We start from the raw sequence: 14,671 nt of genomic DNA, 5'->3' as shown, positions 1-14,671 counted from the left end.
GTGACTGTCACCTGAAGTGGTGAGGGGGGAAGCAGTGGTGAGGGGGAAGCAGTCTTTTAGAACTGAGCCCTTAACCTGTGGGGCCTGACCCCATCTCCAGGCAAAGAGTATCCAAATTGAGTTGAATTGTAGGACACCCAGCTGGTAGCAAATAATTGCTTGGATGTGTGGAACAAGCCCCTGATCCCCTTGAAATTGGTCCTAGAATCATTTTACACTCACAGTAGGGGGTCGACACACACACACAAAAATATAATCTTTTCCAAAATAGTATTTAGAGATCTCTTATTCCATATCAAGGCACTTTAAATCACCAAAACACCCCTGTGGAATACTACCGTATTCCTCATCTTTCAGAGAGTAAGACTGAGGTCAGACAGTTTTCCCAAGGTCACATGAAAGCCATGGAATCTATCTTCTGAGTTCTTGTAGGACCTTAGTTCTCCAACCAGGGATTGAACCTGGGGCCCCAGCAGTGAGTGCACCAAGTCCTAACCACTGAACTGCCAGGGAATTCCCAGAGTCTGAGTTCTTAACCTCAGCTGAGTTGAACCTGGAAGTTTCTGTTTACTTCATAAAATGGGGGAAAAGGTCATTTACTCATAGGAAGAGGTGAAGATGGAAAGGCTTAGGAAGGAGGGCAGATGTGGGGACATGACTGCTGAGGAAAATAAGAAAAGTCCTTGGCTAGGAGCTGGAAAAGGTGGCCAGGCAGCATGCGAACCGCCATCCTGGATCCTGAATTGGCGGTGGTGCACCCCACGGTTGCGTGCTGTAGCCTGAGTGTCATCGTGGAAAGGGCACGCGGGGTGGGCGGGCAAGGCAGAGGAGTGGAAGGATGGGGGCAGGAAGATGAAGGAAATCAGGGAGCAGGTTATAAGGTCTGTGGACAATTTATCTAGGCTGCCATGGGGGAAAGGAGCTGGAAGAAAATGGGGGAGATGAACAGTATGTGTAGGGGGATTGAACGATTTAGGAGGAATAGAGGGATGAGACATTTTACCAGTGAAAAATGTAAGAACCTTGAGTTCTGGGTCAGGACCCCAACATTTAAGACAAGGGTGCAGGAAAAGAAGTCTCCAAAGGAGACTGAGATGAAATGACGAGAGGACAGAAGTTACTGAGGAAAGTGGTGCAGAAGAAAGGGAAGGATCAATGACAAGTTCTCTGACATATCAAGCAAAAGAGACACTAGATCATTATGATCCTTGTCGGGAGGGAGCAATAGCCAGACTGCAGAGAGCTGAGGATAAAAGGGAGATCAAGGAGTGGAGAATCACTCAGAATTTTTGACCTGGAATGAGAATTATCTTCAGACAGAAGCAGTGTAGTAGGTTTTGGCTCAGATAGGCATGGGTTCAAATTCCAGCTGTATCTCTGGGTAAATTCCTTGTCTAAGTATCAATTTTCTTGTCTTTAAAACAAAGGTAGTAGTTCCAGCCTTTGGCCTATTTGAGACTGTTGATAATTATGTTTATCTAATGCCTGGTATATAAGCTCAAGATGATGACTGTCATGTAATGGACTGTATACAGGAGTGGTTGTAGAGATAATGAGAAAAGATTTACATTTTCTCTTTAGATAGAATGGACTTAAGTTTGGATTTTAAAGGAGAAACAGCTGGCAGAGTGAAAGAGATTTAACATGGGAGAGAAGAACTGATAGAGCAGGAAATCCCAAGAAATAGGAAAGACTGGCATTTGGGCTACAAATAGGATTAGCTTGAAACTGGAGGCAAAATGCAATGACGTTTGTAGGTATTCAGGAGAAGGCTGTATTTTATACATTTAAATCTATGGTTCAGAAACCATTTTCTCAGCCCCTGTTATATTTCAGACACTGACTACAACGCAGGGAAAAAAAGATCACCCCCTCCCTTTCACCTCTTCTGGCTCTAGTGTCCTCATCTCCGTGAATGATGCCATCATTTCCAGTGGCCCTGACCAGAGTCTGGAAATCATTCTCTTCTCATGCACCCTCTCATCCAACTGTCAGGCAGCCAGCAGCTTCTTCCAGTTTTGCCTCCCGTGTCTCCCTCTAAACTCACCGCTCGTTTGCAGCCTCCTCCACGGCTTTTGTATCTGTCACCCAGACTTCTTGCTCCAGGGACCTTGCAGCTGGTCTTCCTGTCTCCAGTCTTAGCCACATTCTAATTCATTCCCTGTTCTGTAGCCTGAATGGTCTTTCAAAATCATGTTGCCACACTCCCCTTAACTTTCAGTGGCCACTCACAGATTTTAGAATCAAGTGCAAAATCACATGGTGCTTTATTGTCTGGTCCTTTAGCCCATCCAACCCTTCCCTGCTCTTCTGGATCCAGACCTACTCTCCATCCCTCAAGTGGATCACACTGACTCTCATACCTGTTATTTTGAATAAAATGTTTAGAACATCCATGTCTTTCCTTCTTTCCTGCTGGAGTTCTATGCAGCCTGTAAAACTGAGGCCACATATCATTTCCTCCCCTGAAACTTTCCCTGAAGTCACCTGAGAGCCCACAAGTCTGGCTTCAGACCCTCTCGAGTGCAGGGATTGTCACTTTATTATCCCTATATTCCCGACCTTGGAAGAGGCCCTGGTCTAGAGTTCAGTTCAGTTGTTCCATTGTGTACAACTCTTTGTGACCTCACAGACTGCAGCATGCCAGGCTTCCCTGTCCGTCACCAACTCCTGGACCTTGCTCAAACTCATGTCCATTGAGTTGGTGATGCCATCCAACCATCTCATCCTCTGTCCCCTGGTCTAGAGTAGGTGTGTCACAAATATAGAATGAATATGCTTCTAACAGTCTGGTGAACTTACTTACATGTGTGTATGTATATACACATACATATATACACCAAATATAAGTACATCTAAATGATAGTATTAGTATTACAAAGTTAATTGTTAGCAATTGGCTCACTCCACAACGATGAAGATGAAACATTTTTACCTAATTGGAAATGAGGCAAAACATCTTAAATACCTTGAAAAGCAAAGCTCGATGGTAGAAGATTCCTTTTTTGATCAGTCCAATTGGTACAACATTGGATTTAAGTTGAAATTTTAGTTCACTTATATGAAGCTCCCAGCTGAAATCCTGTAGTTTTTCTTTTGGAATCTTACCGCCCATCTTTTCAGCCACATACCTGCATCAATTACAGTGAGATTGAATCAGTCAAGTTTAATATTTCACTGTCTTCTGTGTAATTATGCTTGTAAAACATGTGTTTCCTCTGATTTTTGTTTTACTTTATGTGTTTACTATAAGTTAAGATTATGCCTGGGCTTCCCTGACAGCTCAGTGGTAAAGAATCTGCCTGTAATGCAGGAGACACAGGAAATGTGGGTTCGATCCCTGGGTCAGGAAGATCCCCTCATGGAGGGCATGGCAACCCACGCCAGTATTCTTGCCTGGAGCATCACATGGACAGAGGAGCCTGTGGGCTACAGTCCATAGGGTTGCAAAGAGTCGGACACGACTGAAGCGACTGAGTGTGCATGCGTGCACACACACACACAGTATTACACTTACTCTCTTCATATATTAGCTGAAATTCTAGCAGTTTCATTCAGCAGGAAAAAAGAAATGAATGCTAATTTTCTGAATGTTTATAGCAAGATACAGTTCAATATCACATTACGTTTGTATCAATGCAGTTTTTGAATGTTATCTTACTGTTGGAAAGTATTTTCAAATGTTTGAATCTGAATTGTCCTGACACATGGTCCTTCTTTTAAGGAATTTAACCTCATCCAAACACATAGGACCACTGCATACCATTAGGTTCACAATTATTTTCAAGTTTTATCCTCCTCTTCTTTTAAATTTTATTAGTATTTTTTTAATTTAGAGAAAGAGATATGCCATTTATGTAACACTGAAGTTAGAGGAGGGAGGAAGAGGCACAAAGGAAAAAATAAGTAACAATTACATGAGGTGAGTTGGACGTATTGTACTTTGCCTGAGAGTTTCTCCTAAAAGTAGGCTCTCACTGAAGATGTCACTCAGCACACCTGTAAAAATCCTCTGTCAACTGAGGCTACTACATCATGGAGTAAAGGCAGAATTGCACATCATTAAAGAATTTCCTCTTGCTGTTTGTGGAACCAACAAAGAAGAGCAATGGTGAAAACCAAGAGAAAGGATTGGGCAGAACACTGACCTGCGTTGTCAGTCAGCCAGGTATACAACTAGGAGCCAAATGCATGGGGATACATCTCTGTATCACTCTCTTGGTATGGGCTCAGATTAAAAGAAAAATAGGGGAATGATGAAAACGATTTCTGATAGGAACAAAGCATGAGGAAATCTGACAAATGTTGAAATGAGTTAAGTCAGAATCTGCTTGAGTCATCACTTCTCAAGGACACCAGGAAAACTTCAGTAGCCAAAAAAACATTCCCTTGCAGAGCCAGCTGACAAGGAGTCAGTGATCTGGCGGCTGTGTTTCTTGCAGTTGTCACATCCAGGTTTGGTGCCTGCAACTCACTTCTATTTGGAGAAGGTACAAGCTCTCACAGAGACTGCAGCTGTTGCACAAACCAGGAGCTCACGACTGGCTGGTGTCAGTCAAGAAAGTGAGCCTGCATTTCCAGTAAGTCTTAATCCCTGTCAGCTATAAGGTCAAGTTCTCAGTCTTCTCTGGGTGGAATCTAGAGTAAACACTCTCATTTAGGAGGCAACCTCACTGGATTATACAGAGTGCTGAACCATCTCTTAGAATACCCACAATGCCACTTTAGAGCAATGTGAGACACAAAATATCAGACATATAACATAAAAATAGTGGATGACCATTTGTATTAGGAACCAACTTGTGAGTTTACAAATAATTCACAATAGGATTCCTTCATTTATAACTTATTTGGAATCACCCTGAAAGATGCTTTTCATGGTTTAGCAGGAGAAAATGACAGAGACATTTTTCTTTAAGTAATTTCTAGCTCCTAGTTCTGATTCTTGGCAGAAATATTACCCAAAATAGAAATGGAGGCTTTCTTTCCAAATCTTTGTGTTTCTGCTTCAGAGTCAGAGTGTTGTTTATTATGGTGTAGTTGTCTGAAAACTGGCTAGAACAATGCAAATCACTAACATCGAAAAAACATTTTGCAGAAACTGAAAATGCATATGTATACACAGACAGCTTACTTTGCAAGAACCTCAATCTGTTCCTTTATATTGGTGATGGGAAGTATGGATTTGGTCACTTCATACACATAAACACAGAAGTCAGGATCAGAGGGAGGGAACCATTCTTTCTCAAGGCTCCCTTCTCCAGTCAATTTGGGTGCCGCTGCAACCTCTTCCTCCTCCTTCACTTTTTCCTCTTCTTTTTTCCCTCTGCCTTTCCTTAGAAAATAAGCAACAGCAGGCAAAATAACAGAGTGAATAAGCACTAACTGTGCTCTGAGTTAATCCGAAGAGCATCATGGGAATATAGTATTTGCTATATACCTCAATAACCATACCTTACATATTTTTCAAAGTTTCCATGACAAGGAGTTTTACAGTCTCTATATTTGTGGGAGAAATTATTTTTCAAGAGAATACTACATGATTGATACATATTATGAAAATCATATATTGCTTTTATGCACCATTTCTTATCAAAATATTTGGTACACTGTAGGTATGCAATAAATATTTATTGAATTGGGAAAAAAATAGGTTGCCTCCTCAGGGAGTCTATGCCAGTTTTTTATCATCTCTTGCTTCAGTTGAGACCTTCTGCAAGAAGAATTTGGATCCCAATTTTTAGAACAATTACCCAACACATGGGGGCTTCCCAGGTGGCACTAGTGGTAAAGAACCTGTCTAAGAACCTGCCTGTCAATGCGGGGGACATAAGAGATGCAGCTTTGATCCCTGGGTTAGGAAGATCCCCTGGAGGAGGGCATGGCAACCCACTCCAGTATTCTTGCCTGGGGGATCCCACGGACAGAGGAGCCTGGAGGGCTATAGTCCACAGGGTCACAAAGAGTTAGACACGACTGAAGTGACTTAGCATGCACACATATCCAAAACATGGGAACAGGCAAAAAACAAAATAAGGATGGCAAGGAATTTTCATGTCATGCAGGGACAAAGACCTCATGCCAAGTTTATCTAGGGAAATGTACTTAGTTCTGTACTTAGGGAAAATAGAATATACTTAGTAAACAGTAAGGATACTGTTTACTCTCAATGAAAAGTTCCAGACTTAGAGAAGTTACTACTTAACATAGAAATTTTTGTTTAGTACAGATGCAAATTATTTGCATTCAATGGAAAAGATACCCCCAAAGGTTACAATTTATTGTCCTGTAAGACATTAGTCATCCTACAAGTTTTTAAAATGTAGCTCAGCAATCTTTTCCTAATATTCTTTAGTTAAATTGGATATAAATATATATATTCTCAAGTGATCTTTTCCCAGTATTAACATCTCACTAATTCTCTCATTATTAATGAGTTGAACAAACAATGACTGGAGTTCTCATTCCAGGTAACAGGGAATAAGTACACTTCCCCCTGTCTCTCCTACTGAATACAGTCCTAAAACCTGGACAGGGTACATGCAATAGCTATTTGAAAACTGAAAAGTAATTCATAGCAGAAAGATCAGAAAAGACCAACATCTGAATGACTACTGAACTGATGGTGAGCTTGTCTTTTAATTTTCCTCCACTGTTCTCCAAGCCGAAGTAAACATCGCCCCAAGTCTGGAAGTGGGCATCAGCGTGTAGAGAGAGCTCAAGAAATCTACTTGAGAAATGGAGGAAAGCCCTGGTTTTGATCTGTTTCCTATTTTTATCCATTCTCTTGTGCCCCAGCCCCTAAGGAATCTTGTGATGGCGGTGGCAGTGATGACATTCAGGTCCCTAAGAATCTAAGGCTGCCTTATTCATGCTCAGTCCTCCTGCTGTTTGGCTGGATGCTGTCATGGCAAGAGTGTTGCACCACAGGGTAAATAATGTTTTTTTTGGCTTAAGGACCAAAAGGGAAGCTCCAAGGAACCAGAACAGACAAGTGAGGTCATGGAGAGGGAGGAGCTCAGGAAAGCAACCCTATAAAAGTGTTTATGAATTCCTAGGCTTATTCCAAGCTGTGTGTGCATAGTTCTGACCCTAAATAGCACATACATAGATTTTGAAGATGGAACTATAGTATAGACCACTGCCCAAGTCCCAAATGGATCTTAGCTGGCACACATGCAGGGCTCATCCAAATAGCACTGCAAAGCCTTTGAAAATGGGGCAAACAGTAGATTGACAACTGGTTGGAATTTGAAGACTGAAAGCAACTGGGGCGATTGAGTGCTAAAACACACACACAAAAGAAACATTCTTCTTAGAATGTGTCTAAGACCCATAAATAAGAACTGTAGGACTTATAACATATTGCAATCTAATTACTCAACATACGAAGAGCCAGGAAAATCTCACCTCATATGGGAAAAGGCCATCAATACACATCAATGCTGAGATGATACAGATGTAAAATGTTCCAACAAGTAAAACACTCTTGAAATGAACAAGGAGTCAGAAAGTCTTAGAAAAAAGAAGATATAAAAATAGAATTTGGAGCTGAAAAATACAGTAACCAAAACTTAAAAATCACAACTCTCTGAATAGGATTCATAGCAAAATGGAGATAACAGAGAAAATAATCTGTGAACTTGAAGATGTGTCAATAAAAATTATATTATATGGATAACACAGAGAACAAAAGATTGAAAAAGCAATTGACAAAGTCTCAGGGACTTGTGGTGCAGTAAAAAAAAAGCTAATATTAGTATCATCATAGAGTCAGAAGAGGACAAAGAAGGCAGTACAGGGAAAAAATGGAATAAATTAGAGCTGAAATGGTTTCCCCAATTTGGTTAAAAACATAAATCTACACAGTCAAGAATTTCAGTGAATGTAAATAAGGCACACCCAAAGAAATCTACTCCAGACACATTGAAATCAAACTACTGAAAACTAAAGACAACGCAGATGATATGATTGCCCATGTAGGAAATCCCAAAGAATCTCCTGAAAAACACTCCAAGAACTAAGAAGTGAGTTCATAAAAATCTGAAGATGTAAGAACAACACACAAATCCATTATGTTTCTATACAGTGAAAACAAACATGTGGAAACCAAAATTAAAAAAAAAATTTGGAGCACTCACAATTATGCTAAGAAAATGAAATCCTTAGGTATAAACTTCTCAAAACATGTACAGGATTTGTGTGCTGAATATTAAAAAGTGTTGTCAAAAGCAATCAAAGAAGATCTAAACACATGATGACACGTCCTGCGTCCATAGATTTAAAGATTCAACATAGTAAGATATAATTCTCCTCAAATGGGCTCAAGGTTTAATGGAATTCCTGTTAAAATCCAAGCAAAGTTTTTTGTAGGATAGAAAATCTTATTCTAAGCTGTATATGAAAAGGCATAGGCCTTAGAATAGCTAAATCAAATGTGATGAAGAAAAATAATGTGGGAACAATCAAAAGTGATTGATAAAAAGTCTTACTATATAGCTACAGTAATCCAGATAAAGTGATACTAAGGGAGAGACACGCAGATTAACCTAACAGAAGCCCCAACCCACCACAGGTATACTCAACTATTTTGACAAAGTGAAAGTGAAAGCCACTCAGTTGTGTCCGACTCTTTGCAGCCCCATGGACTATACAGTCCATGGAATTCTCCAGGCCAGAATACTGGAGTGAGTAGCTGTTCCCTTCTGCAGGGGATCTTCCCAACCCAGAGATGGAACCCAGGTCTCCTACATTGCAGGCAGATTCTTTACCAACTGAGCTACAACGGAAGCCCAAACCTGTTGTAAATTTCTTTTCTTGTCATGTCCTTGTCTGGTATTGGCATTAGAATAATGCTGGTATCATGAGCTGGGAAACATTCTGTTTTCTGGGAAAGATTGTGTAATTCAGTTCAGTTCAGTCACTCAGTCGTGTCCAACTCTTTGCAATCCCATGAATTGCAGCACGCCAGGCCTCCCTGTCCATCACCAACTCCCGGAGTTCACTCAGACTCACGTCCATCAAGTCAGTGATGCCATCCAGCCATCTCATCCTCTGTCATCCCCTTCTCCTCCTGCCCCCAATTCCTCCCAGCATCAGAGTCTTTTCCAATGAGTCAGCTCTTCGCATGAGGTAGCCAGAGTACTGGAGTTTCAGCTTTAGCATCATTCCTTCCAAAGATTGTGTAGAGTTGGTGTTAATTCTTAAAATGTTTGACAGAATTCACTAATGAAACTGTCTGGGTCAGGAAATTTCTCTTTTGGGTTTTATGAAATCAACTTTTAAAAAAAATACATGATTATTTTAGCATCTATTTCATCTTTAGTAAGTTGTGATAGTTTGTAGTTTTTGATGAACTGGTCCTTTTCATCTAAGCTGCTGATTACAATTCTCATAGTAGGATTGACATAGTTATTGACATTTTTTAAAAGCCAGCCTTGATTTCATTGACTTTCTCTGCTGTTTCTGTTTTAAATTTCATTGATTTCTCTTCTTTATTATTTTCTTCCTTCTAATTGTATTGAGTTTATTTTTCTAGATTCTTGAAGTGAGAACTTAGATTATTGATTTACAACCTCTCTAATACATTTTAGTGAAATAAATTTCAATATCAGCATTGCTTTGGCTGTATTTTCATTCAGTTCTTTGTATTTTTAAATCCTTTTGAGACTTCCTTTTGTCCCAGAGATTATTTAGAAGTGTATCATTCAGTTTCCACGTTTAAAGAGTTTCTTCTTGTCTTTCTGTCATTAATTTCTAGTTTGATTCTATTATGATCAGAGAGCATATTCTGTATGATTTAAAGTACTTAAAATTTTTTTGCTATGCTTTATGACCCAGAATATTATAAATGTTCCAAATGCAGCTGAAAAAATGTGTTGGTGATGAAATGTTCCATGATATGTCAATTAAATCCTACTTATTTTGCTGTTGTTCAAATCCTTTATTTCCTTGGTGATTTTAGGTCAAATAGTTCTATCAGTTGCTCATAGGGGCATGTTGCAGTCCTCAACTACAATTCTGGATTTATCTATTTCTCCTTTCTGCTCTATCAGTTTTTGCCTCATGTATTTCGAGGCTCTGTTGTTTGGTGCATATATATTAGATTATTATGTCTCCTTCATGGATTAATTTTATTATACATAATGTCCCTCTTTCTCTCTAGAATTTTTCTTTACTCTGAAGTCTACTTTAATACATATTTGAAAAGCCATTTACGCTTCTTAAAAAATGAATGTTTACATGGTATCTCCTTCCAACCTTTCACTTTCAACCCATCTAGATGGATAAATTTGAAGTGAGTTTTTTTAAACAGCATGTAGTTGAATCATAACTTTTATTTTTGTTTATTTTTTGAATCATAACTTTTAAATACACTCTGCCAATATCTGCCTTTTGATTTGTTCTTTTCCTTTGTTTTTCTTTTCTTGCCTTCCTGTGGGTTACTTGAACATTTAAAAATTATCCATCTTGATTTATTTATACTGTTTGTGAGTGTAGCTCTTTGTATTGGTTTGTTGTTGTTATAGTAAGTACTATAACAGACATATTATATATTACGTATCACAGTCTGCTGGTATCCACATTTTATCACTTTGAGGGAAATATGGAAATGTCACATCCATGGGAAGTCTCTTTACTTTATCCACTTTTAAATATAATTTTCTTGAGTATCAGATATTATTAAAATTTTTAGTTTCAATCATCAAATATAATGTATAAAAATAAAACTCATGAGGAAATAGTCTATTGTATATACCCATATTTCAGTTTCTTCTTTCTTCCTAATCTTTCCAGATTCTTTCAGCATTTTCTTCTCTTTGGAAGAACTTCCTTTAGTTAGCCAATCTGTAAGGGTAGGCCAGCTAACAATAAATTGTTTTCCTTCATCTGGAAATGTCTTTACTCCCCCTCTTTATTGCTGAAGGATAGAGAACACATGGTTGATTCCTTTAGTGCTTGAAAAATGTACTGTTTCCTTCTGAGAGAAATCTGTGCGTGCCTGTTCAGTTGCTCAGTTGTGTCTGAACTATAGTTGCAAGTCCTATAGCCTGCCAGGCTCCTCTGTCCATGGGGTTATCCCAGCAGGGAATACTGCAAGCAGTTGCCATTTCCTCCTCCAGGGGATCTTCCCGACCCAGGGATAGAACCCACATCTCCTGCAGCTCCTGCTTGGCAGGCAGATTCTTTACCACTGAGCCACCTGGAAGCCAATCATTCAAGTAGGGGTTCCCTACAGGTAATCGGAATTGGCACCTTTATGAAGTCTGGATTCCATGACTCAGGTAGGCTTTCTTGGGTGGAGCTACGTCATATGAGAAAATCGCATCCTGTGCTCTGCTGGCAGAGAGGGAGGAAGGACTGGGAGGGAAGCCTGTGTGTGACTTCTGTTAGCCATTGTTTATGTGTACCTTTTTCTTGCTGATCTTGCAGTGTATCTTTTGCTATAATAAATTTTAGCCATGATTATATATTTGAAAGTCCCCAACTGGAACTAGGCTAGTGTAGACAGGTAGATCTCCTAAATTATGTATTCATAAATAGGGAGTATTCTGTTCCACTAGCAGTAAATTAGGGGTGGGAATTACCTTTAAGTATTATTTGAAGCATGGGGGGCAAGGGAGATCAACTCAAGACCATTTGAGTTTTCTCTTTAATTTGGAGGGGAAAAAAAATACAAAAATAATCCAATTAGCTGCTATTGGAGGATTACACAAAACTCTAATCATAACAAATACTAAAAAAATGTTTTATATTTTCTAATTCAATATTTTGATGATTAGTGACATTGAGCATCTTTTTACATGCCTATTGGCCAACTACATTTCCTTTTTGGAAAAAATGTCTATTCAAATCTTCTGCTCTCTTAAAGTCACATTGTTTTACTTATTTGTTTTTGTTACTGAGTTTTATGAATTCTTTGTATATTTTGTATATTAACCTTTTATTGGATATATGATTTGCATATGCTTTCTTCCGTTTAGTAGGTTACCTTTTCATTTTGTTGATGGTTTCCTTTGCTATGCCGAAACTTTTTAGTCTGGTGTAGTCCCAGGTGTTTATTATTATTATTTTTTTTTTTTTGCCTTTGCTTTTTAAGTTAAATCTAAAAACTTATTGCCAAGGCTGAAGTAAATAGCTTATCATCTAAGTCTTTTTCTAGGTGTTTTAGGGCTTTAGGTCTTACATGCTGAGTTAATTTCTGTTTATGGTATAAGATAGTTGTTCAGTTTCATTCTTATGCACGTCCAGTTTTCTGAGGGAAATTATTTTAGAACAAAAATGTTTTAGGACGTCACTGTGATGGGAATCAAAATGATTTAAGTACCAGAAATGTTAAAGTTTATAGGCTGTAAAGATCTAAAAGTTGCCGAAGATGAACAGACTGGAAGGATATGCATTTCATATCCTTCTATATGGAGACAGAAGAACATGCTTTTAAGTGTGTATAATAAACTCACGTGCAATCAAATTAAATATTTACGAAAACCAGTCTGAATAAAAAATATAGTATAGATAGAACTTATAATTCCTTTCATGAATAGGTATAGTAAATATTTAACGTAAGGAGAATGATCTTTACAAGGAAAAGCTTTGGAGGGCATTAGACATGTTGGTTTCAGTGAAACCTAGGTAAGTATTGAGAGGGTGTCTGAATAAACAAGAAATAAATTAATCACCTCTCCTAGGAGTGTTGCACTATAAAACAGAATGCAATTAAAACCTCTGAAAACAGAAATAAGATGGTGGCTGGTGACCGAATGAGAGTCTCTTGCTCAGTGATTTTAATTTATATGATAATAGTATTCATCAGGAAAAGGAAATCCAGGTTTTCACTTTCCTTGTCCGGCACCTCACACACAGCTGTCTCCCATTTCTTCTTTCCGCTCCCTTTCAAAACTTCACCAGTTTCTGAGCCTGTGTTTCGTGATTCTTCGCCAGTGTTGCTCAGTCTCTTTTTGTCAATATGATAATATTCTCTGTGACATTTTCAGATGAGCAGAGTTAAAATATTTTACTCTATTTCTAGGGGTCCAAAGTTTTAACAGTCACAAGATGAGAGACAAAAAAAGATAAACAACAAAATAAATCATGAAAGATAAACAACAAGATTATAACCAGTCTATCCCCTAGTGGACCAAGGGCTAAGAAGGGGTAAAGAGCCTGAACACACACTGATCACTTAAATAAGCCAGGTGTATTCTTCCCCAGGACCGCAGTTGGGGAGACCGTGGGGAGACACCTGCCTCAGAGCCAGTCAATGTCCTGTCAAGCATGTGATGTTAAGAAGGCCTCCCTCACAAATACACAGAAGAGATACAGACTGTACCTGATCGTTGTTATGCTTTAGAATTAAAAGACGGTCTTGGAACTGGGGCCAGGTTTGATCCCATGGCAAATCGGAGTCACATATAAGCTACAGTTATGGGTGAGGTGGTAATCAAAAGAAAGTCAAGGTAGATAACAAAGCAATTGCAAAAAGGCACTGTGCAGGTAGAGAGAGAAAGAGAGGGAGAGAGACGAGCAGACCCTACTGTTATTGACTTAACTCCCAGCCTCTTTCATGTGCTGGATTTGGGGGGTTCTTCTCATCCCTACAAGGCTGGAGTGGGTTTGGGCTCCTTGCAACTGGTTCATCCAGCAGTACTAACATTTGTTGAGTGTTTACTCTGGGCTGGGCTCTGCTCTAAGCCCTTTACATTATGTTTCTTAACTCATTTAATCTCTCAACATACTATGAGGAACAACACACTGCAGGGTTTTTTCCCTCCATTTTACTGATGAGTGAATTCAGCCAGAGAGAACCTATGTGTTCAGGAGACACAGTTTCTAAGTGTGGACCTTTTCCTGAAAAAGTTCACGTTTCTATTCTCTTGAATAAACACGAATGCCTTAGGTATGCTAACCAAGCACTGTACTAAATACTGGGGATGGAAAGAGAAATTATTTGAGTTAGAACATGTTCTTGTCCTCCAGGTGCTCTCAGTCCAGTGGAGGAGAAGCAAGAGAAGTAGAGAGAGGAGAGAAAGGAAACGGAAGAGGTGGGGAGGTGACGGGCAGGCAAAAACGATGAGGGCTGGGACAGCAGGAGCAGATCAGCAGCAGAGACCAGAGCAGTGAGCCAGAGAGGCTGACAGAGGAAGCAAAGGCAGAAATTGGAAACAAAGCTCTGAGGTCTGCGCAGGGAGGCAGACAGTTCCTTAGGAGACCTTAGGGGACAGTCTTGGTTTAGAAGGTAGATGCTCAAGTGTTTGTGTCTGCACCAAATAGCCTCCAGCACCCCAGTGGTTCTGAAGGGCTTAAGCCAGCTCTAATTGAAGGGTCATGGAGTGGGGCAGGAGTTCTGAGTGGTTTTCTGAAGAATTCAGGAAAGAGCTCACATGAGAAAGAATATGCATAAAAATATGTCAACAGGTCAGTCAGTCAGTTCAGTCACTCAGTCATGTCCGACTCTTTGCAACCCCATGGGCTGCAGCACACCAGCCCTCCCGGTCCATCCCCAACTCCTGGAGTTTACTCAAATTTATGTCCATTGAGTCGGTGATGCTATCCAACCATCTCATCCTCTGTCGTCCCCTTCTCCTCCCACCTTCAATCTTTCCCAGCATCAGGGTCTTTTCAAACGAATCAGTTATTCGCATCAGGTGGCCAAAGTATTGGAGTTTCAGCT

The 14,671-nt window shown here is 39.6% G+C and overlaps 1 protein-coding gene across 8 annotated transcripts in view; it reads right to left on the bottom strand.

The window, feature by feature from the left end:
- Positions 1-14,671, bottom strand: part of ARMC3 (armadillo repeat containing 3) — a 102,360-nt gene that overhangs the window by 18,144 nt on the left and 69,545 nt on the right. For 7 of the 8 annotated variants that reach the window (XM_012188319.4, XM_004014222.5, XM_027976606.3 and 4 more), the window contains 2 exons: positions 5,135-5,335; positions 2,969-3,131 (listed from right to left, as the gene is read on the bottom strand). In XM_012188319.4, the coding sequence (XP_012043709.1) occupies positions 2,969-3,131; positions 5,135-5,335 (364 nt within the window). The remainder of the gene's footprint in view (positions 1-2,968; positions 3,132-5,134; positions 5,336-14,671) is intronic. The other variant, XM_060397337.1, reaches the window with a different exon arrangement.

Source organism: Ovis aries, chromosome 13 (genome assembly GCF_016772045.2).
Source record: "Ovis aries strain OAR_USU_Benz2616 breed Rambouillet chromosome 13, ARS-UI_Ramb_v3.0, whole genome shotgun sequence".
Classification (NCBI taxonomy): domain Eukaryota; kingdom Metazoa; phylum Chordata; class Mammalia; order Artiodactyla; family Bovidae; genus Ovis; species Ovis aries.
Note: the sequence above shows the minus strand (reverse complement) of the source record. Positions and strands in the feature narration are given on the sequence as shown.